General features: G+C 39.9%; 1 protein-coding gene across 11 annotated transcripts in view; it reads left to right on the top strand.

Annotated features, from left to right (window-relative positions):
* The window catches only part of SLC4A4 (solute carrier family 4 member 4), a 254,617-nt gene that overhangs the window by 130,792 nt on the left and 98,492 nt on the right, over positions 1-25,333 (top strand). For 7 of the 11 annotated variants that reach the window (XM_038398376.2, XM_038398374.2, XM_043513070.1 and 4 more), the window contains one exon: positions 12,623-12,699. In XM_038398376.2, coding sequence (XP_038254304.2) covers positions 12,623-12,699 — 77 coding nt within the window. Of the gene's footprint in view, positions 1-4,396; positions 4,493-12,622; positions 12,700-25,333 lie in introns of all 11 variants that reach the window. The other 4 variants (XM_043513068.1, XM_043513069.1, XM_038398372.2 and 1 more) reach the window with 1 other exon arrangement.

Below are 25,333 nucleotides of genomic sequence, written 5' to 3'. Positions count from 1 at the left end.
ATTTCAAATAGCTTTCTTTGGAAACGTTACCTTTATAAACTAAAAACAGAAAACATCAGTCCACAAGGGCTCTCCCCTTCAGTAAAACAGATGAGCGATTTTATTGTATATATTTCATTTGACAGTCAACAGGAATTTATCTGAGGTTCTATTAAGAGCTGGCCCTGTTTTCCACTCTGTGTGAAGTATTCAGAGTAGCAGCCGTGTTAGTCTGTATTCGCAAAAAGAAAAGGAGGACTTGTGGCACCTTAGAGACTAACAAATTTATTTGAGCATAAGCTTTCGTGAGCTACAGCTCACTTCATCTGTGTGAAGTAGTAATACTTTACAGTTGACCAAGGTTCCTGACATCTCTCCCCCACTTTAAACACTTTAATTTAGGAAGCTATTTAAAAGCTCATTCATGTAAGTTACATTTTAAAATAGTTATCTCTCCTCACAACACCTACATACTTTAAAGTAAAAACTTAGAACAGAGCAGCGGTTTTTACAGTGTTTATGTTCTTGAGTGTGAGGGCTACACTAGCAGTTGTGGTGCATCCTACTGTGCTACAGCTCCCCTTCTGTGTTATCTTCACACATCACGATACTGTGGCCCTGCTCTTGCAAACACGTGTGAATCACCATTGTCCTTCATGGGCCATACATAAAATTACTCACACGAAAAGAAAAGGAGGACTTGTGGCACCTTAGAGACTAACAAATTTATTTGAGCATAAGCTTTCATGAGCTACAGCTCACTTCATCGGATGCATTTGGTGGAAGTGAGCTGTAGCTCACGAAAGCTTATGCTCAAATAAATTTGTTAGTCTCTAAGGTGCCACAAGTCCTCCTTTTCTTTTTGCGAATACAGACTAACACGGCTGCTACTCTGAAATTACACATGTGAGTGTTTTCAGGATCCTGGGCTATTCTTGTTAATCGCTGCTAGCTCTAGAATTGAACTCTGTTCTATATTTAATGGGAGACTGTCAGGATGAAAGTTTTATATATATATTAAAATTGTTAAATGGAAATAATTTTTGAAAATAAAATTTATCTGTTACCCATTTTGTTTTTTGCCCTTTGATTTGGAAAATAAAACTAGGCTTAGAAAGTTTCACTTTCTTCTGTATATCCTTCTCCTTAGCACTAGGTCGCTTACTATTCTAAAAGGACGAAGAACAGTAAAAAACAAACAAACAACCAACAACTTGAAGGTAAAGCCTCTTTTAGGATTATTGCCAATTTTTGTTGTTTAAAGAGCATTTTGTCATTTAAACACTGCAATGTAATTCTCCTTTAATTGTCACATGTCTGGAATTACAAATAATTTTGTTTTGAATCATTAAATGGTATGAAGATTAATATCCGATAACTCACTTCATCTGGAAAAGGGTTAACTTTTTAAAAAACTTACTTTTTATTCTTTTAGACCAAGGGCATGAGCAAGTTTAGGACTGATGCACTTTAACCTGTATGCTATCAAAGGTAGCAAGAAAAACAAGGAATATAGAAATAATTATTAGAAACTAAACAGAGAAACAGACTATTTGTTTATATTACGATTGAGATAGCAAAATCAGTTATGTAATAAAACTAAGAGGGACTCAATCCTGCAAACCCTGCATATTATAACAAAGGAGTTGATGACATTACCAGCATTGACACATTTAGGCTTCTGTGAGGTTGATTATTATATATATCTTCGGCGTATTTGCTTTTGTTCATGTCGTTTATGGGGAAGGAATCTGGGGAGTTCTATATACATTACACAGTAGGGAAACTTGAATGAACAGAAGTTTAATAATTTCTTAACTCTTATATTAGTTGTTTTTGTACTCACACTTTATAATGTGCAAGTCCCTATGGGATGACTCTTAAGAAGCATCTCACTCAATGTGTTTGACTGTTGCCCTGTATTGGCTAGCCCACAGAGGAGCTCTTGCTTCTATTGCTGATGTCTCATGGATAATCTGCAGCTCAGATGGTAGAGGCCTATATGTTTGGAGCCAAACAACTTGGGTTCTAGCTCAACTAGTGACCATGATGTCTTTAAATTGCAGAATACGGGTTTGTTACAATTTGATGTGATGCACAAATAGTTTGGGAAAGAGCACGGCGGTGTTTTTAAAATCCATTTTCATATTTGCTTTCATTAAAATTACTTCGAGATTTGTGAAATGTGTGTAAAATTCAGTATTGTAAGAGGGGGAGATTTTCAAAAGCACAAATAGGAGCTAGGTTCCCAACTTCCATAGACTTCCAATGGCAGCTGGTATTGTGCCTTTTGAAAATCTCACCCAGGATGACCATCTCTTCATTACAGGGGCAGGCACAATCATTCTGTTCCCAATTCATTTTTCATGTTTAATTACTTCTCTTAAAAAGACAGTGATGATTAAATTGGCCAAAACACTTTTGAAGTTTAAAATCCTTCGATGGCAAAGGTATGCAATAAATGTTTTTATTTACAAACGTGTAATTAGGGTTGAGACATGGTCTTGCCCAGCCAACATTGCTTACAAGAGGAACTTTCCCCAGAAATCATTTTGCTTTGATTGGATCCACTGATATGAAAGAGGCTGTGCAAATCATAATAACTTCCTAATAATTGTCATAATTTGATGGAGGAGAGTAAATATGGGCTATTCATTTCAAGTACTCTGTTGCTTGAGCAAGAGGCAGATGGTAAGCAAAAGTAGACAAGACAAAGATCTCCTCTTGGATCTTGTTGGCTGTAGCTACCAAAAGTTGCTCTTTCAAAGGCACTATCCTTCATGTCTCTTCATAAAATCTGCAGTAATTTCAACAATAGCTTCAAAAATGTTTAATTGAAATGTTGGTTTCCAGCATGAGGAAGAGGACTGCACTATTGCATCTCATTTAGTAAGTTGACTCTGAGTGTTCATCATGTTAATTCTGAGGTTTCCTTTCTGGTCACTGAATATGGCCTTTTAAGAAAGACTGAACAATAGTTTTAGGTACTGGATTTCACAACAGTCTTTGGTTATCTGGCAAGGTATTCCAGTCCTGAAATTTTAGAAGCTTTTGAAAATCTAGTTAGTGTTTTGGGCTGCACACAGTACTAGAAGACAAGAATTCCTGAGTTTTTAATCCCCACTCTGACACTGACTCACTGTGTGCCCTGGCTCAAATCTTAGTTTGCCAACTTGTAAAATGAGTATAATACTGACCTTGCATTACACAGGTATATGAGGATTAGTTAGAAAGTGCTCATCGGCATTTTTTGAAGCTGAAAAATGCAATGCGCTATAAATTTTAGCCATTGTTAGAGGGCTAGTTTTCCTTCTTGCTAGAATCTTGAACACTGACACCATGCAAGCCAACAGCTTGCCAGATAAATGAGTAAATCAGTCAAAATGAGCAGAAAAAAGGCAATAGAAAATTGTGTGTGTGTGTCCCCTTAATACATAGTCACGTTACAAAGCACGGTGTGTATTGTGTATTTTTTTAAATACCTAATGCACATTATATAGAGGGTTGCCAAGAGGAGGATCCTGAGTTGGTTGGTTTTTTCTGTGAGCTGACACCAGTAATTTGCAAGTAGAAGTGTTTAAAATAACCACGTTTATTATAATGCTTCTTATAGGCTAGAATGTATTCAAGAGTACAACAAAGAATGATGAATATTGACAGTGGAACACTTTTTTCTTTTTAAATGTTTTGCTGTACAGTACAATACAGCTTTATTTTATACAGTGTCTTTCATACACACTGTGTCCCAAGTCTCTGTAGAGTTGAATAATACAGGAACAGAGTTAAATAACAGCACAGGGAGACAGAGATTAAGGAGGAAAAGAGATGTTTTCAAGTGATATTTGAAAACAGCAGGAGAATTAGTCATTAGCATTATTTAAAGTGCCACAAAATGGAGTACATTTACAGAACACTAATTAGTGTATATCTGGCTATGTGCAGTGGCCAAGATATTCAAAGCTGGGTTCCTAAAGAGAACTGATTAATTTTTCAAAGATGCCGGCCACTTGCAGCTCCTATTGATTCCACTGGGAACTGGGGCTGCTCTGTAATTCAGGCTACTTCTATTTAGGTCAATGAATTTGGATTTAGATGTCTAACATTAGGCACCCAGGCTTAAAATTTTTGACCAGTATATATTAACCTACACTGTGACCAAGTGCTGAAGGGTGAAATTGGAATGGGGTTTTTCATGTTGTCCTAAGAGCTATTCCCAGAACAATGTTGCTATGTGGAGAGGTGGGTTTGTTTGTTTAACAATATGAATGTTCGAACACTCTCTTTCCTAACTTGCTTGTGCAATTGCTTTAGCTTTTTTCTTTCTTTCTTTTTTTTTTTTACTACTTAACTTTGCTCTCTTCCTCCTCCTCGCTGCTGCTCTTGTCTCCTGCTCTGTCTTCTGCTTTCAACGCTAAAGCACGCAGCCCACTTGAGAGTTCTGTGCCCTGCCTAGCAACCCGCACGTTGGATGATGAAATCCGAGTGCAGCGCAGCCCCAGCGTGGGATGGCTAAGTAAGTCAATGATTGGGAATATGGGGAGGAGGGCAGAGCCACTGCAGGTGAATGGGTTAATTTGGAGAAACACAGAAAGGGGGAACACTTAGCACTTAAAATTCTTAAATACATGCACTACCGTATTAATAGCCAGAGAGATTGGAAATCCTCTCTGCATAGACTAGATACAGCGATAGCTGTTCATGTGTCCCTGAGATGCCCCAACAGTGTTTCCTGCTCTTTTCTCAAAGTTCCATCCTCTAGTGGTAGTTCAGGTTCCATTCCCATTCAGACTCTTGTCTCTCTCCTAAGTCAGCCACTGAAATTATCAATGAGAGGCAATGAATATGGTGGTTTTTTTTGATGGAGACACCTTCCTACTAGGGACCAGACCAAGACCATGAACTCATTCACTAGGTCACTGAACAGCCAACACATGGTAACAGCTTCCAGTCTGGAACAAAGTCAGATTGTCAAACTACAGGTAAAAGGCCCCATAATCTCATTAACAATCCCTCAAAGCAGCTATTATTAAATAATTTTGATTTAGTAAGTTATCTATTATTTATGTATTTAAATATCTGATATTAAGAAAGTTTTTAATGAGGTTTGCCAGTTGTACAATGTATTACAAATGCAAAGTTTAATTTCAGTTCCTTACAAATGAAATATGCATCTATGTAGGTTTCCATATATCAGAGAGCTGGCAAAACTCAACAAACGTATTGTTTGGTGTTGAGCTGAGCTTTGTTCAGGGCCTGTTTCTACCACTGCTTCTCATGTTGTCTTGCTGATTTCAGCGGAACTGCTTTTAGAGCAAGGTACCATCAATACAATGATGATAGAATTGGGCCCTTTACAAAACCATAGTAGTTTTTAGTAATCTTCAAATGTTTGAATTGTAAACATTAAGTTGTCAGAACAATAAAAGGTAATTATACATCCTATTAGTAGAATCAAATGTCAAGTTGAAGAGCTTTTGATTGGTTTATTTTTTTGTGCTAGCACTTGATTGTATAAATCCAAGGGGTAACACTACTGATATCACAGAAATGGTTAGTTGATTTGGCCCATATTCAGGAAATTATTCCTATTTAGCAGAGCACTTAAGCATATGTGGCACATACGTTAGATTATTATGTTCTTCGGGGCTTTGCTGAATTAGGACTTTAATGCAGAAATTCTTTCCCCCCCGTCTAATTGCATAGAAGAATGAGCTTCTGAGGATTGACATAGCATGGTTTCTTGTTCCTCTGCTCCCAGACTCTTCTTTATATGCAACTGAGTAGTGTATTAGCTGGGCTCTTGGAGGTTAAATTTTTTTTCCACCACTCTATTTTCTGTTCTTTTTCTCTTCTTCTGAGACAGCGTTGCTAGAATTTCTAGCACATTGTCTCTATATTGTATTTATTTCAATAGCAGGACACCACTGAGTGTGAATAACATTGTGTTAATTCAGGTCATTTAAAGAAATTTCTAGGACTCCATTTCTTTTTGGTTGGCACAAAACCATGGAACTTTTGTGCAGTGTTGGCAGTTCCCCAGGAAAAACTAGTTTAGGACAAGGTGCTGGTAAAAACTGTCTTGCATCTGGATTAAACTGGAAAATGGGGAGGGAGAGAAGGGGAAGCATCCCTGTTCAACATGCACGGAATGGATCTTTTCAAATTTTGGATACATCCATTCAAACCTGAGTAATAGGCTTGGTCTATCCACGATGTCAAAGTCGGTCTGCTACAGAATACTGCGTGGCCAAGTGGACCTGGACCAGCAGTCTGCAACTCCGCATGCTTCTGATTGGTTAGTGCTTCAAGCCTACCCCTCTGCATTACTGTCATGTTCATATAACCAGATGTTTGACTTTATATAATATTGAAAACGGAAATGAGTCATGACATGTATATCTTCTTTGAGGAAAATACTGAACCAAATACATGTAGTCCTTCTGATGTTTGGTATAATAATTACATATATTAGCAGTACACCCACTGCAGTTGTACTTCAATTTAGGGTTGTACAAATAAAATCGATGAATCTACTGCCTTATGTAACCACAATTTGAATATGTAACTAAAACTAAATGTAATAGTGTGTGCGTAATAAAACAGTTTCTAAAAAAATGCCTTCAACTGGGACTAACTAGTTTTTCATGGGGTGGTAAAAACCATTTTTTTTTTTTTTCATGGGATGGTAAAAACTGCCTCTGGCCATTCCTGCTTTTGTGGCAACGTTGTTTAGCAAGGATGCCATATGCTACTAACAGAGTCTACTCAAGTTTGTATTTCTCCAGCTGTTGATGTCTACATGCTAGGTGGGATCGCTTTTTTAACACAAGGCCGTTTAAGTGCTGCTAGTTTTTTGCTTGCTTGTCTTATAAATCATATTTCTTCTTCTTCTTCCCTCTCCACGGTTCACCACTCATCCTTTCCTCTCTTCAGTGTGCATTTTTTCTTTCTTGTGGCAAGTGACACCATTCATATCTTACAGTTGTGTTTTTCCCACAAGGAAACGCTCTTTTTTTCTGTGAGCCTATGGAAAAATTCCTAGGTGCAAGGAAATGGGATCATTTCAAGGATAAATAAAGTTTGGCTTAAAGATCTTTAGTGACTTGAGGTCAGGGTTACTCAGTTGGAGTTGGGAGGTACAGACTAGAAACTGCAGCTCCCTGAACCAGCAAGTCTTGCTTTATTTCTTGAGTGTGGATGGGTGGGAGATTGGAGTCCCTATTGGTGCTTTCTCTTAGGGGTTCCTCTGAGGAAAGGCAACTTCATCTTCTGCTGGGGATTTTACAGGAGCCGGGCCAGGGGAAGATGTGGAGGAGGGGAGACGCTGAATCCGCACATTGGCCTGGTTACCATGGTCGTGTCACCATGACCCTGCTCACTTTTTGGGTCAGCCTGGTCCTATGCTGGTTCCCTGGGTGGAAGGGAGGTTTTGGTAGCATTGTGACATCCCATAACCTCTCCCTGGCAGTCGCTAATGCAGTGAGCCTGCCATGGTTGGGATATTGTTACATTCAGACAAGAAGCACTTGCATTGGTGCTGATTGCATTAAATGTCTTGCTTGTCTTTGCGACAGTCCATGCAGCAATACTGCTTTTTGACAGAGAAATTTGGTCAGAACCATACATGCTGCAGCTGTTGTTATGCTCTTCTGAGAGTCCTGAAGCACCCATGACATGTTGCTCAGCCGTCGTCTTGTATTGAGAAGTTTTTGGGTAACTTCGAAAAGCAGGGCAGTGCATGCTGGGATGGAGTTCATAGGGTCAGGTCTACTGGTACAGATACAATGCTTGCAGCTTCCCATCCATGCTCTGAAGAGGCCAATGCAGCGAGTGCTCAATTGTGCCTGGCCTGAACTGAAGACCTTGTCTCAGAGTTTGACACCAATACTTATAAAATGTCTTGGAAGAATGTGGTGTGTGGACGTGAAACTTGCAAAGTGTTGCAAGCTCAAGGTGTTGGAGCCTATACTCTACCTCAGCCAGGTCGCCAAAAGGAGCTGAAGATATGCGTCATCTGTACCTGACCGCTATATTCAGTCAGGATTGTGAGAAGCTCACTTCTTCCCATCGGCTATAGGCACTTTCTTAGGCTCTGATATGCACATCTAAGGGTGAACAGAACAGTGAGTGAAGACTTTGTAGCTTGTTGTGCCAAGTGAAGATATAAAAAATAGGCCTGAATTTAACAGGTGGTATGTGTCATCATTAAAGACTCAGGATAATTAGGAGTTATAGCTGTTATACCAGGTCTGAATGTTGCTCTTTACCTCCTGCACTCAAGTCGTCTTATCTATGAGGAAAGTCAAGGAATTGTGACTCTCTTGAAAAAAGAGAAACATGAGGAGTTAACCTGAAGATGACATTAGCCCTCCATACAGGGTTCCTTTAAAAGAAGATTCAAAATCCAAGAACCTACTTGTGGCTATCTGTTCAAACTATTTTCATGCTCCTTTAGGTTTAGTTCTCAGTGAGAGTCTGAATTCAGGAGTCTGGTTTCTTGTGCACTTAGTATTTCCAACACCTGTTACTCCTAAATTTCCAAAAGTAGCTGGTGATTTAGCCACACGGCTGTTACTGAAAGTAAAGAGAAAGGACTTGTGTAGCTTACTCCCCTGCAGTGTTTTAAAAATGTAGGGAATTAGGGTTAAATCTTTCCTCGATATCCAGTGGGTTGGGATGGGAATGAGTGTGAAGGTGTTGAGAGCTGTGCATCCTATAAAATCAGCAACTGTGCATGCAAAGTGCGCTAGCTGCTGTGTTATAAAATGCAGAGTGATGTGCTAGCAGGATCAAGCATTAAGTCTCCATAAGAAAGGATTCATAAACATAAAAATGCAGATAAATGTACAGCCAAAAACATTAAGAACAAGTGTTCACACTTGAGATTTAAAGTAAATGGTTATTTTTACTGGTCCTTTGTTTTCTAGCTGTGACTGTTGGCTGCTCTTTAACACTGAGGTTAGCCAACTGAAGATTGAATTACCTGCATTTTATTTTGTTGGAAGACGAAAGCCTTTCTGCCTGAAACAAAAATGCCAAGGTTAAACCTATTTATTTTTCACAGCGGTTAGTAGAATGTCTGGACTTAGTTTGTGGCAAAAGCAAGTCATCATAGCATCACAAGTAGCGATGCCATAGTTACAGCTGAGATGGCTATAGCTCTGCACCTCAGAAACAGAAGGTGGTACAGAATATGGCTATTTTTTAGGGTAACTTCCTTCCCCACTGAATTCAGTGGGACTTTTGCCCCTGATTGAAATAAGACCAGAATCACAGAACACTTTTTGAAAAGTTTCATTTGGAGGAAACATGGTGCTGTTACTGTGATGTAGCTGTTGTCTCCCCACTTTTGATCTGAAGGCCCCTCATTAGCAATATGAGTGGTATGCAGCCAACAAGTAGCCCAGACTACCCAGCCCAATAGCAATGGGTAGGTGGTGAATGTGAGATACAGCTATTATGTGCCCTACCCATGAGCATTCACATCTTTGAAGGTGTGTGAACTTCTTCAAAGCTGTTTAGCTCAGCTGTAGTCAATATTGTCTGTTTCATCTCTCGTTTAATAATAGGAAAGGCCAATCGATAGAAACCTTTTGCTTCAATTCACCCAGCTGTGTGATACCAATTATTGGTTTGAACAAGTTCTATATTTACAAAAAATGCCTCCGTGTCTTTGATTTCAGATGATCAAAACTCCCCTCCATGCTTCTCCACACAGTTCCAATTTTTCTTTTGAACCCATATGTACATTATGTACTTTACTTGTGTAAAAAGTAATTCCCAGAATTGGCAGCCTGTCTGTAACTTTTAAAAATTAATGAATCAACTAAATGCAAGAAGAAAAATCACTGGGTTTTAATAATGCACTATAGGATTCAAAGAATCCAGCCTTATTTTGCTTCTCCATTCTTTCTATGCTCTGTGGCAAATATTTCTTTACAGTCTTTTCAAAATGAGGAAGGTTGTTTTCAGCAACCCAAAGCAAAGGTGTATATTGTAGAATAGATGCAAATATTCCATCAGGCAAATTTGATGGATTTTTCCCCTCGTGAATTTGTTTATCATGTATCACACATACACAAAGCACAAATCAGATACTTTACTGAAACTTTAGGGGCACCACTAAGGCTGGCATACTGAAAGTTAAACTAGGGAACATTTGAGGCTGCACATAACTGGTCTCAGGCATGTAATTTCCCCCTTACGTGTAGGTACTCTGGGAAAATTTTGCATGGGGTTGGCTTGGATGATGGGAGGAAGTTTGCGGGTCTCCTTTCATAGCATCTATCCAAGCTCAGCTGCTTACTGCTGTTTTTTTTAGCCATTCTTGTCCAAAGTAATAATGAACTATGTGAATATTGTCATTAAAACTGGATCAGGAAAAGAATATCTTGAGTCTGTCCATTTACTTTCCTCCCAGTGAGTCCAAACCCTTTTGATTACTTGAAAGTTGTCTCAATATGTATAAATAGCCTCATCTTAAAAGGGTGTGTGTGTATATAATATATATATATATATATAGAGAGAGAGAGAGAGAGAGAGAGAGAGAGAGAGAGAGAGAGAGAGAGAGAGAGAGAGAGAGAGGGTGTGTGTGTGTGTGTGTGCGCGCGCGCGCTATATACACAAGTAAGGTTAAAAAGGAAAGTAAATTGGAACTTCCCTAAGCACTGGTGACCCTCCTATAGAAGATCCAGGAAATTCCTACTGCAAGTCATTTAAATTTATGAAATTTGGGAAGATCAGAATAGCAATCTGCTGGTCCCATCCTGGATAAATAAGTTAGGTAGACATGTTCTAGGACCCTGGATTTTGTTTAACTTGCACCACTTCAGTGTCACAGAAGATATATAGACTCATAGAATTTCAGGGCTGGAAGGGATCTCAGGAGGTAATCTAGTCCAATCCCCTGCTCAAAGCAGGACCAATCCCCAATTTTTGCCCCAGATCCCTAAATGGCCCCCTCAAGGATTGAACTCTCAACCCTGGGTTTAGCAGGCCAATGCTCAAACCACTGAGCTATCCCTCCCCCTTACTTATTGGAAGATGACACAAATTGGTGCCATAATATCACTTGTGCCCCAGAAGTTTTTAATTAAATTCTTTATCAGAAAAGGGGGCTTGAGAGCAGTGTTGTTGCCTTAACAAAGGGTGTCAGTTGCTTACCAATCTTGGCACCGAAGTTATTTCTCCAGCCCGTGCAAAGGTGGCTGAATGTCGTAACATTAGGAGTAGATTTTCAAAAGAGCTCAGTTCCTAGTTGTGCACTTGAATGGATTAACCAGGTTTTCACAGAGTGCTCAGCTCCCAGCAGCTTCCAATGAGAACAGTGGGAGCTGCTCAGTACGGATCTCTTTTGGAAGCCTGGCCTTTGGATTTTAGTTTGAACAAACCTCCCTAAATTAAGAGGCTTATTTTGAGACATATCCCAACCTAGAGTCTGAAAACTTGGTTGGAAAATCTCACAGCAGCACTTTGAGATTTTTCTGCATCTCCTCTTCTGGTCCTGACTAGAAAAATCTATGATAACAGGCAGCCTCTCTTGCTGTATGTCAGAACTTCTGGTTCCAGCAGAAGTCGCAGAGAAAGTATCCTAACATTTCAGAACCATAAAAAGAGCATACTTGGAAACTGACATGCCTTTCAGACTGAAGGTATTATATTTGTCATCAGTGTCTCTCTTTGGCTGCTGTTTGGTTTTTTTTTTTTCTTCCCCCTCTCTCTTGTGATTATGACTGTTCCTGTGTGTGGGTTTGTTTGTTTGTTTGTTTAATAAAATATTAAAGGGTTCTAATAGAATTTTAGAAATGGGTGAAGGTTTGGTGACTGCTTATTTTTCCAAGTTATTTCCTCCTCTCTGCTGCAGTGTCTAAAAACATAAGGTTCAACTGGAATAATTGTCCATAAGCTTGCACACAATTATTCTCTGGCTTTGCTGCCTTGAGGTCTGCTAGGTTACTTCGCTGACATTTTAAGGCTGAGCAGTGTGTATCTTGTCAATCGCTTCTTTGAAAGAGAGGTTAAGTCCACCTGTTTAAAGTATTGGCCTCTGTCTTCTGGGTAATCCGCTATCCTATTGATTACAGTAGTTTACACCAAGTTGATGTGCAGATAGCTTTCTCTTTTGTTCAGCAATCTCAGAATTAGCCTATGGTTGACAGGGAGGATGCCTAACAAGGTAATTGGAAGAAAAGGAATTTCTTCTAAACAGCATCCGCTGATACTATAGACAGGCTCCCAGTAAGCATTGTTGATTAAACCAACTGTTTGGTCAGCTTACTTAGAAAGCTTCCTATTCTATTAACTGGGAGGACAACTGTAGGAAGTGTTACTTGTCAAACATGTCCAGGAGCAGTGCTCAAACTCTGTTTTTTGGAAGTGCCTTAACCTTTATTTTATTTGTTTCATACTTAACGTGGTAATGTTGTGGACCAGATCCTATGAATCTTTAGTTTCCTTCTACCCCTTTTGCCACTTTGAATTCCATAAGGCACCCTGTATCAGGCTCTAAAATTTTTCCAATTTGGCCCACTACCCTGCCCTCCTTATGCAGCCCTTTGGAAGGTTGTGCTATAGCCAGGCCCTCTGTGCCCTTTTTGCTGGGTTGTAACAGATGCCTTAACTAGTATTGACCTTGTCCTTGCAGGCAGTCCAGCCATGACCCATAGAAACCTGACTTCCACCAGTCTGAACGACATCTCTGACAAACCTGACAAGGAGCAGGTAAGCTTCAAATTCTGACTTCATTTGAAGTTGTGCCGGGGGAGGAGGGTGAGTGGGTGAGTTTGGAGGGAGAATTTGAACATAAAACTGGAGTGCAAGAGATGGGCAAGAAACAGGTAAGTAGATGGGTCAGGTGTTGTGCACAGCCCACTTACAAAACGCCTCAATTGTAAGTATCAGCCATTTATAAAGCAGCAGCTGTGGTAGTGTCAGGGATGAAGCAACCACGGCTTGTGGTAGTTTGTGGTGTGACTAAGAGATCTGGCAGCCATATTGCTGATATACTGGTTAAGCAAAATATGTTGTCCTTTTCCTTGAGAAGTGAATGGGTACCATCTAACTTCTGATTATCTCCAGCTTTCCTCTTCATGTTGAAAGAGAGATGCATACTTTCAGCCTAGGTTCCACAGCACACTTCATAGTAGATGATATGACTTAGAGCTTATTGTACCCCAGGGTGTGCACTCCCATCTAGTGGGTGATGAAGTCCTTATAGGTGATCACTTCAAAAATGCACATTTGACCAAAAAGTCTTAAAATAAACCCAAGATTATATATAAAAATAAAATAAAATAAAGTTGGATTGGATAGACCTGTGATGTCAATGAACGTAAAATCTTTGTTACTAGCCTCCAATAATTTGCCTGTTTGAGGTTCTCTAAATGGGGCTGTTTTTGGTGCCTTTGTACATGCTGAGGGAATCATACTCATTTCCTTGGTGTGTTTTCTCATCTTTTCAGAGCGTTTAAGATATTAAAGAGTAAATTTATTTGAACGCTTTGAAAGCTAGTGTCTGAATAAATGCTCTGTGCAAATTTCAATCATCCTTTTGTTACAGATTCTCAAGGTGTGACTGTTTCTCTGGTGGCATCCCTTCTTTTTTTTTCTACATTTAGTCCTTTGGTTATTTCTTGATGCAAAGGAGAATTACATAGTTAATGTATTTCCCTGAGAATTTTATGATCAGCCAGGTGAGAATGACTCAAGTCCTTCACAATGATGGTTGCTGGCAATGTTGGTGCTGCTTATTTGGGTTTTTGTGTTAAAGAGGCACATGAACACAGTCGCTATAAGAAAGAGTTCAAAATAACTTCTGGTTCTACAACTGCCTTTCAGTGCCCCCCAGCCAATTTTTGTGGTTTGCTATCACATATTTCACTGATTTAAAACAAATTCTCTCCCCGTTTGCTGGGTGGAAGATCCACACAAAATGGGGAAACGACTGACTGGAGAAACACCGAAATGGACTATACAAAAACTGCAGTCAAATGCATGGAGTAAACGAAGTAGAAAGAATAGAGAGAGACATTTTGCCCTCTAATCTTAGTTTTAATAATCTGTTAAAAATTACTTCCAAGAAAGTTATTTTTTTTCTTCCCCCAAAATATCCAGTTTTGTCAAAGCCAAATCATTTTGTGCAGATAGTTGGTTTTGAGAGAGAGAGCGAGACACCCTCGCTGTAGAGGGGTTGGGGTTCTGCCTTGGAATCTTTTAGTCCCAGGTTCAAGTCCTTGTTTTGCCTGAATCAGAGGAATTGGGGATGAAGAGCTCCTCTGTAATTCAGGCAAAGCAAAAACTTGAACCTGAGTCTCTCACATCCCAGGCCAGCCCCCTAACCACCAGGCTGTGGAACAAAAACAAAAAAAGTGTGTTTTCAGAAAAACGCTTTTATTCCAACGTGGAACAAAAACCAATTGCAAAACCTCAGAAGTTACCACAGGATGGAATTGCCATCCTCTGTGCTCTGGTTGGTAGTGTCTTTCAAAGTGTGTGTGTGTGTGTGTGTGTGTGTGTGTGTATTTACACATACTCTCTCTGATTGTAAGGAAGCCTTGATGAATATTTTTATTGATAGAAAGGAACATGAGGCAAAATTCTGTATTTAACAGGAAAAGCAGCAATGTAATAGAGTATAAAATGTTTTGTAATAAGGATCCCATATTCTCAGTAGCAAGCCGGACCTAAATATTGCAACAATTTCTTCAGTTTTCTGCAGCAAAAACGTGCTGAATTGTACGTCACTGAAATTTCGGTGGAAGCATCAAGCAAATCCAGAAAATTAGTTTTTTTTAATTGCATTTAATATAAAAATGAATAACACAATCAGTTATATTAATACTGTGTTTATTCCCAAAGTGAGATTTGAAATGTGCAGTAGAATTCCGTATGGATAATGACTGTGTGCTTATAGTGAAACACTGCTGGGTTTCAACTAACTTGGTCTAAAATGTCTGTTAGTTATTTAGCAGACATCCTGCTAATGAGCTTTTCACAAGAAAACTCTTGCCACATAAGGTTGTCAAAGTTAGCCCAAGAAATCACCGTGGACCTGAACTTTAGTTACTGATTGGCTCATATGCCAACTTTGATATAATCGGTGAAATTGTGATGATGCCTTGTAACTTTCTTGAGCTAAGCACTTACCAAGCAGCCCAGGAATCTAGGAAATAAGTCATGATTTAGTGACAACAGGGCATGTAAAAAGAACTGATTTTCTTGCTGTGACAGCTGAGTAGCTGGCTCTCATTTTTTCGGTTTTCTGTCTGGAGGTCAGTTCCCAAGGCTGTGTATTGGAACATGAGTCTACTTAAAAAAGAGGCTCCCCCGGTGGTTGTTCATTTGTTAGGGTGGGCTCCGGTACACACAATCTTCATACTGGAGTTTGTTTATGGCGAGTTAGTTAGCTCAAGACAGGAAATAACTTGCAAATAAAAAGGGGAAAATTGTGTTTACCGGTACATGTTTTAAGTGACTAAAAAGTTTTGGACTAGCTTGTGTTCTCTTCTCCTGCCTATTTATCTTTTTCTGCAAAGTACAATGATAGAATTAATAACATCATAAGATTATAACCAGAACTTGGGTTAATCTGTGTTCCAGTAGACTTAGTGAGCAGAAAAACACCTGGGGAGCATTCGTGGATCTAGAAAAACATGTACTGTTTGCTCTCTGTTCACAGTGAAGCTGTTTGTTCCTCTGAAGGGTGTTTTTTGTTTGTGTTTTTTCTAAAGGGAATTTAGTGTTGGTGGAAAGTGTTTGAGTGATTGCACTGTATCCCCAAACAGTCGCTACACACACTAATATCTGTCAGTAACAGCTAGGCTTCATGTGAAAGGCTCCTTATCCTACTACCAATCTCTGGAACCATCAGGTCTCATCTTTTTCTATACTGGGACCCTGCAGCAGTTCCCTTCCATATCTGGGATGCCCTCCCATTTTAGTAATATAGAAGAAGAGGGGGTCATGCCCCTCCGACACAGATTTCTGTCCCTGCCCCAGGGGTTTGGACCCCTCAGGTTGAGAACCTCTGCCTTAAACCATACAATCTCCCTATTTCTCTGAAGTTCTCATTTGGAGACTGGTTTCTTCTGGGCACCCAAAAATGGAGAGGACCCCTCACATATTGATGTACATACCACACTTCCAGTGGGTCTTCCTAGTCCAGTTTGACTTTTCAAGTTGGAGAAAAGTGGAAACTCCTCTCAAACTTCGGGAAAGCACGGAGGCCTGGGCAGTGGGGAGGTGAATTCCACCACACAATCCTCCTTTTGGAACTCCAGGCATGTAACTGTCACAAATACTTCTGCGTTTTGTATTTCTGACAGACTGAGAGGTTATATACACTTCACAGTAGGAATGAACAGACTAAACTTAGAAAGTGTCAAAAGAGAACACTACAGTGGGGACAAATGCAATCTGCAACATGTTAAATATGCTGGTGCTTTTATTTAAGTGCTGCTTGGCTGCTTTTCACTCCTTGGAGTCATCCTGCCTCTGGCTGCAGTGGTGAAGAACAGTCGTCTGGGCCTGGGCTTTCAGGTGACCTAGGTGTTCTCAGAGACTTGGGAGAAACAGCTGAGGAGAGGCTGTTTGCTGCAATTTGATGAAGAGCACTAAGGAGCAAGGACCTCATTACAACGACACAGGTGCTGTAAGAGGCAGTTAGTACTGTTTGTAATGGCGGCATTTGTGGTATGGTGAGCTCCTACTGTCGAGAATATCCAAACAAAGCCAGAGTTAATGTATTTGCCACAATAGAAAGCTAAATAGTAGCTAGGCCAGGGCTCTGTAGGGCAGCATATTAGTGGGATCCAGATATGTTTTTGAGGTTCTGCTGCAGCAACATTCAGGGCTGCTCCCTAAGGCTGCCCTCCTGGCGATTGCTGGGTGCTTATTTGCTCCTGCCCGTCAAGAATTCTAATGATAAATCAGGGAAGCTAACCACTGCCCAAAGAGAGTGAGTTAAAGGCAATTGGACTGCCCCTCCCCATCCCAGAGGGCTAGTGAAGGGAAGGAAGAGAAGAATGTTGCTCCCTGTTTTCATTGACTGAAACAAGTGTAACTCTGATGCAGACTTCACTCTGATTCATATGTGCTTAACTTTACACTGTGAGTAGTTCCATTCAGCTCAGTGGGTCTGCTCAGAGTTCTTAAAGTTAAATGTGCATATGCCTTTGCAGGACTGGGGACAAAGATAGGGAAAGAACCTATCAGCAGGGGCCTGGGACACACAGATCTGTGCAGACACAGGCTCCAGTAATGTTAGATGGAGGATATGTCCATACTGTGGCAGCACAGCTGCAGCTATGCCTCTGCAGTGTAGACACTTCCTATGTTGAAGAAAGGGTTTTTCCATCGCTGTAGTAACTGCAGCTCCTTGTGGTAGCCAGGTTGACCATGGACCTAGTGGAGTCTACAGCAGGAGTTAGGCTGACCTGACTACGTTGCACGGGGTGTGAAATTTTTCACAGCCCTGAGTGATGTCACCAGGTCGAGCTAAGTTTAAAGCATAGACCAGGCCTTGTTCTTTTTGCTAAAAGGTCTGTAACTGAGATTTTCCCATAGCGTGCTAGCAACACTGGTTATACAGACAGGAGGGTCGGTAACGTTCCATGCTGCTTACCTTGGATTTGCTTTGTTTTTTCTTCTGATTGTTTTCATTATTGCCTTCTTTAATCCACATTTCAGAATTTAGTCTAGCTGCTGATGGCATAAACTTTAAACTATTTCCAGAGAGAGAGAAAATGAACTTCTGACCTCCAGTGGAAGGCTAAAGTGGAACGTGTGGGGAGTGGCGAGTGGTCTCAGGGAAGGGCAGAAGGTACTCAGCCTGAAGAACTCATTCAGAAGTGTGGAGTGCATGCTGACCCTTCCCTGACTGCCAGCGTAGTTAATAGTCAGTTAGTGGGCATGGGGAAAAGTTTGTTGTCTGAGAGGAATGAAAGGAGTTGGATACTGCAGATTACAGTTACACGGTGGGATTTTCAAAAGGGTTCAGCATTGGCTTCATTGCTTCCATAGAAGTCGTCAGCAGCCAAAGCAGAACTAGACCAATGCAGAACCCTTTAGAAAATCATCCCACCCATAAAACTCTGCTTTCAAATGATCGTAACTTGGTGAAACTTGCACCTTTCAGGCTGAAGTTTTTCCGTGCTCAGTGTGAGCTTAAAGATGACTCTTTTTTGGGACGTTTTTGAACTTGTGACTTGAGAGTGAAAGGAGCTTGGAAAATTTTTTGAGAGAGAGAGCACTTGTAATCTGAAATGGTTGAGGTTTATAATTTGAAATGGAAATAGTTCTTCCGAAGGGGCAGTATGTGGCCTTTGTTCTTGATTAAATTGGTTTTGATTTAACTGGTTAAGAGAACTTGAAAATAATGTACTGAGCCTGAACAGTACAGTTTTTTTTGCTAGGCCAGTTAAGTGTCCTCCTTCGTGCTGCTATGTGCGTGTGTGTGTGTTATTGCCTAAGGCCCTGATTCTGCAGAGCACTTCATTACATGCTTAACTTTAAGCATGAGTTATTCTATCCCTGTTCCGCAAAGCACTTAAGTAGACGAGTAAGTCCAGTTGGCTTCAATGTATTGAAGAAAGTGTAGAGAGAAGTTTGTGCCAATATATTGTGTTTAAGAAATTGTTTATGATCATGTAATTAAGAACTGTGCTCTGCCCCCATGGGAATCACAGTTAAAATAAACATGTTTAGCCTTAATTTGGTGTTATTGATTTTTGAGTGCTCAACTATACAATGGTTTCTTGACACATTTTTCCAGGTAATTTAACTCTTAGGGTGGGATTTTCTAAAGTGCTCCGCATTGGCCTAACTCTGTTCCCACGGAAGGCAATGGTACAATTCCCTTTAACTTTAGTGGGGATGAAGTTTTACCAGTGATAAGTACGACTGTCGATCCTATCTCATTGCTGTATTTTTGTCATGTCATAGTGTGATTTAGTAATCTTACAGACTAGCTATGTAACTGTGTAATGAAGTGTGCTTGGTTTGTTTGAGTGTTACTTTTGATTCCATCTTCTGATACCAGTATCCGTGGTGTAAATCATCACTGACATAAAAAAGGCATATATGCCCGCCTCTGAAGATGTAAAGACCTTTCAAAGGCTCTGTTCAGGAATGACACTTATTGAAGTCAATAGAACTTACGCATATGCTTAAAGTTAAGGACATGTTCACGTGCTTTTTTGAATTGAGGCCAAAATGTGTAAACCTCAAAAGTATTCGATAGTTGCAAAATACCTGTTTTATTTTTATGGTTGTTTGTGATCTAAATGGTTAATTTCCCCTTAGATAATTATAGACTATCTTTGCACTTTATGCTGTGATCTTATCTTTGGAAAACAAATTGCCTGCATTTATCACCACTTACTTTAAAAAAAAAAATCAATCTTGTCACTAGTTTAGTGTAAATCTGCCCCCTCTCTCTCTTCCAATACAAAAATATGCTTTATTGACTGCAGGTTATTGACTCCATGTGATAAGCAGTCAGATTAGACCTGTATCAAAGAACAGGTTGCTCCATAAATAGTGGTGGGGTTAAGAAATTTCCTTTGCATAATACTTTATCCAAGGTCTCTTTCTTATACTTGGAATAGGATGACATTGTCATCAGAAGCACATATAGCTGATAATAAAATGATGTGGAAAGCCTCAAGTGATAAAGCTCTGTGCTGGGTTTCTAAGATAGAGAAAAGAGGAGTGTCTAGTTTAAGTTTAAAATCATACATTTCACTCATTTTCCTGCACGTAACTCATGGAAAATGGATTATTTTGAAGCCTCAGTAACAAGAATAATAAGTAAGGTCTGTTGCCAAAATGGTGAGTTCACAGAAAATCTGAACTGCGGATCTTAAATGCACACAAAGAACAACTTGAATTTAGATCTTGCATTTCCCCCACAGACACACACGACCTCCTATAGACAGACTGTGTACATATCTCACACCTGTATATTTGCAGATGGTGCTGAGGCTGTGATTATGGTTTTAGGCTACACTGTGTTGCGGCTTATCAGCCAAAGCAAGTCCCTTGTGACCATGCAGAGTCTGTCCCTGTCAGTGGAAAGGTGTTATGTTGGCATCCGGCCACGGGTAAAAGGTGTCCCATTATTTGGCATTTCTCGCTTTTTACAAGGGGAGTGTCAAAGTCACCATGATCGTAACCAGGCTAAAATTGTGAAACAGTCTAATTTGCGACATGTTGGGCCTCATATAGTTGTGTTTGCAGTGTAGAAAGGGCCTTATTGCCTCCCTCTCTCATTTTTCTTTTCTTCCTATTATAGCTGAGCCACAGGAGTGGGAATATCTGTAACCTTCTAGAAGGAAATAACTACTTCACATCTCCCCCCGTCAGGGGCAGGGTGCTCTTCGCTTTCACAGTTTTTAAGGCCAGAATGCACCATTGTGATGATCTAGTCTGACCTCCTGCGTAACACAGGCCATAGAACGTCATCCATTGTTTTCTGCATCCAGCCCATAACTTCTGGCTGAACTAGAGCATATTTCTTTTAGAAAGACATCCAGTCTTGATTTAGTCTTAAACTAGCACTTATTAGGGCACTGGAAGCCTGAGTTCATTGCCAGTGGGTTAGAGTGTCCCCCTGGCAGTTACAAACTGACTTATTGTACCTTGTTAAATTTAGATTGCACAAGTAACTGCAAATTGATTCTGCATTATGAGCTTCTTTCAGAAGCGAGCATGGTCCTGAGTCAGTCACACCTCTCCACTAGAACCTGTTAGTGCTGATTATTAACCTGAACTTTAAATGAATCACACAAAATGCTATTTTTAAGCATGATTTATCGGTTTTACTTTTTTCCCTGGCAAATCTATAAAAAAAAATAATTAAAGGGGAGGCGTGTTCCATTTTTAGCACGTGGTGGTGTTGACAGAACACCCATTGCTTCTCTCCTGATGTAGGAACTTACACAAATCATTTGCCTTCATTTATCTTACTTTAGAAGACACCAGCTGTGGGCAACATAGCAATTATCTACAGTTAGCCCAACAAGGAAAGGCCCTGGTGCTTTTGGACAAATGTTTTTGTTTTCTGTTTTCCAATTTATAAATAAAAGTCTGAACTGATGTTCTGTGTGTCCCAAGAGCAGAGCATAGTGATGGGGGATTCTTCAGACGATATGAAGAGAGAGAGAATATTTCTTGTCTTTGTCAACACCATATTGCAATTACACCAGTGTAAGGGACATAATTAACATTTTTAGCGCTGTCAAAAAATACCAGCCTCGCAGATTAACTTGGATAGATCCTTGCAGGGTTTGTTCTAGAAAATGCAGGTGAATCCTTTTGGAAAGGAAAACCATTAATGAGATTATTATTGCTGCATCAGATTGTTTTTGTTTCCTTCCTGTACTCCACCCTTTTGGGAAATGCTCATGATGAAGAATCTGACAAGCCTTGGAGGGTATAGTTACCATTAACTGCTTACATAGAAGAGAACTCTTGGGTACCCTGGAATCCTTCTCACAGTGAACAGACCATAACCTAGTCAAGTAGAAGGACGACATGGAAATACTTTCATGTTCATGGTGTAGTTAAGGGGGAACGCCTGCTAATAATATATGTAAGGATAATTTTAAAAATATATTACAAATAATGCCTGGTTTGCTAAACCTGATATAACTTGAAAAAACTTCTCAGCATTTAGCCAACCATAGAAGGAAAAAACTTTAGTCCATTCAGTGCATCTTCCTGCCCAACAATGCATGATTGTTCTTCACAGCAAATATTCTAGTGTTTTGCCCAGCCTAGTTTGCAATGTCCCAAGGGATGGAGCTTCTGCCACTTTAGATGAGAGGGTACTCCGCATGCTAAGAGATTTCAGTGAATGTTAGGAAAAACCTTCCAACTACCCGAACTTTACCTCATTTTTGCTAGTTTTATCCCCCACACATCACCCTAAATAATTCCTCTTCCTCCTTGGTGTTCAAACCCTTTAAATTGTCTTATGCTTTCTTATGGCGTAGTCCTGCTTCCATTGAAAGCAATAGGTGTTTCCCCATTTATTTAAATGGGAGAAGATTGGGCTGCTAGTCATCTGTGAATCAAGTTATACATACTGTATATTTAGCACTTTTTTAAACTTTCCTTGTACGTTTATCCCCCTTAACGACTTGATCATTTTTTATTGCTCTTCTCTGAATGACACCAGCTTGTCAACATCCTTCTGGTAACAAGATGCCCAGAAATAAATACAGTATTCCAGGTGCTGTTGCAACAGAGTTGTAAAGAGAGGGCTATTAGATCCCTTCTCTGGGATGTTTTAATGCCTCTGTGTATGCAGCCCAAAACTGGAGCGACCTAGTTTTACTGCTCTATGGGCATAGCAAACTTCATTCAGATTTTCTGTTTAACACCACCACATGAGGTTTTTCTCAGTATTATTGCTGTCCAGGTTTATCCTTCCCATTAAGTGTATACCAGTTACAGACGATATGTCTTCAGAGGTATTCTTGTATGTTTGGATTTATACAGTAATAAAAATGGATGCCTATGCCAAGTGAAAAGCACCTCTGCCACACATTGAGTCTCATCTTGTTGTTTTCTGCTTATGGTTTTAATTGCAGTAGATAATTTGTGCCATCTTTCTGTCATCACTGGTGTTTTACTCTTCCCAGCTTGATGTCTCTGAATTTCACTGAGATTCTCTTCCCCTCTAGCTCTGATTTTCAGTGAAAAGAGACTAGTCGTTTTTATCATTGTAGTTACTCAACTTTGTTCTGTTTTGTTATAGGCTCTCATGCACTGGCATGTTCTTGCAATATTTGAGTTGCCAACATGCAGGAGAATGTTTACAAATGAGCTAACGTATGATTAATTCAAGGAAATAGTATAGGACTTACATGAAAGCTTATTTTTACAAGATCCAAATCTAGGCTCTGTTTCCATCTGACAATGTCCTTAAAATCTAACTTTGGCAATCCTTAGCTGGAAGGGAGAAAGTGTAATATACCTATAATTAATGGTCTCCCAACCCCCCTGTTAGGAAACTGATGCACAGAGGTTGAGGCTTGCCTAAGGTCATACAAGTGGTTACGGTATAGAGCTCTGATCCCTTAAATCCCTGTCTCAGGCCTCATTCATAAACAGATCCTTCCTCCCCTTTGTGCAGCCGACTCTCACAGAATTTGAGGGGCACAAGCTGGTTATGCTGTTTGATTCACCAAACACTACCGTACTCACATTGTTAGTGACATGATACGGAGTTGGCTCGTACGTCAACTGCCTATATTTAATAGTTTTGTGTATCCTGGGGATTTTTTTTTCAGTGGCAGTTTGGCTCACAGGACAGATCTTTGTCTGCAAACAGAAGTCGAACTCAATGTCTTGTATGTTTCATGTGAATTTGAATCTATCCTCTTTCAGTCTCTTGAATCTCATAATGCTACCTCTATTTGAAGAAATAGTGAATACTCCACAGGAACTTGGGAATTTGATGCTCTTTATCACATAATAATGCTGGCATTCTCAGTACTGTGCAAAATCTGTTGATCCTTCACGCTTTGTTAAAATGACCTTGGAAACCCCTAAAGGCTTTTTTCTGGTGGTTTATATTTGAAATAGAAGAAAAGATGGACAAATATCTTATTGGAGGTCTGTTGGGTGTGTTAGTCTTTCATCGTTGAGTATGTGCAGAAACGTATACATAATGGAATATGTATTGATATATAGATAATAAAGTGAACTAGTGTGTTCTCCAGCTGGCAAGACTTGTGTTCAGGATGAAAAAAGTCTTTGAATGAGTGTAGTCAGCTGGAGTGCTTAGTCAAAGAGATGCACAAAACCCTTCTTATTTGGTGTGATATGTGCAGAGCTTACTCAAATCAATGTTTCCATATCAACAGAAGCCTCTGCCAAAGCTAATTCTAAAGTTAAAAAGAAATTGGCCGGATCAGAGAAGCACTCATTCTCTTCCTGGGAGGGATGGGCTGAGGACTTCCTGCTGTTTGGAACTCAGTCCATTGATTGATTTATGTGAGGGTTCTTGGCTGATTTTTACTGTTTAAATGGAATGGACTAATCTTACCAATCACCAGCAGGGATTTCTAATTTCTAGATCTGTCAGCATGGATGACCTAGTTTTACTCCATGGGTCTCAAATTAAAATGACTTTCTCTTCCTGTACATTTAGCTGATGCCTTTTTAAAAAAGGGAAACAGACATTTCCAGGAAGGCTAGTTAATGCCAAGACTTCATTTATTTTGTTTATACGCATAAATACACAGATTGCCCAACAGACTAGTTTTTACTTGCTCAGTTTTTTCCTACTTCTCAGCAGTAAAAAATAAAAATAAAACCCCCAAAATTTCTGTGTAATGGGTTTTGAATATGGTAGGCAAAACATGTAGCATTAAAGGAATTCCAGAATGATTTTTTTAAAATTCCAGTGAGAACTTTCTTTAAACAAGTACACTTGTGTTGCAAAATAGTGGTTGCTTGTGCTAGTGCGCAAGAATCTGAAAGTGAAATTGACTAGAAGCAAAGGTGAAATATACTGTGCTGTGATTGCCTGAGCTGAAATACAAAAAGTAAAGGGCATAAAGTTGATCAGATTTTTAAAATGTGCAGAAAGGTGTTATTGGTAACATAGGCAAGGATGTTTCTTTCAGCAATGATTCTTTTTAACTTGACAGCATCCCTTTAAGTAGCCTGAGATATTTAGATACTTAGATACACTGTCCTCCTACCATTGTCAGAAATGAGAGTTTCAATATAGCATAATTTGTTCACTTTGGAAGTGGAAGGAAGCCAGGTCCTTTCTTCTTGCACCCACAAAACATTTAACCTTCCATTAGCCATACAGAGAACTGATTAGAATGTTACTATTATTGAGATTCATGGGGAAATGCATCTTCAGGATGTTTGTTTTGGCCTCCTTCTAATCAAATTGTAACTGTATCATTTCACACTTTGTGTTAAAAGTCTTGTATGACTAACTGAACTGATGGTGCTTCATGTGCTGGGGTGATTTCAAAGCGCTATCCACATCTGTAACAGGGTCAGACATCTTGTGGCTAGAGGTCACTCTGTGGCACCCTGCTAACAATTCCTCCCCCTCTTCAGGGCCCCTTACTAAAGTTTGGTCTATACCACCAACTTATGTCTGTATAACTAAGTTGCTCATGGTGGTGGACTGCTCACTCTTAGCTGTCTCTGCAGTCCCAAAGCAGCCCCCTTTCACTGCAGCTTCATGCTGTTTTTATAGTGGAACTGCCTGATTCAACCCAGCTATGGCACCTCCATAATCAGGGTTAGCTAGCCCTAGGCTCTCCCCCCCCCCCCAAAGAGCAAGCCACCCTGTTAGAATATCCCATCGTATTGAATTGTT

Source organism: Dermochelys coriacea, chromosome 4, assembly GCF_009764565.3.
Source record: "Dermochelys coriacea isolate rDerCor1 chromosome 4, rDerCor1.pri.v4, whole genome shotgun sequence".
In the NCBI taxonomy this organism is placed as follows: domain Eukaryota; kingdom Metazoa; phylum Chordata; order Testudines; family Dermochelyidae; genus Dermochelys; species Dermochelys coriacea.
Note: the sequence above shows the minus strand (reverse complement) of the source record. Positions and strands in the feature narration are given on the sequence as shown.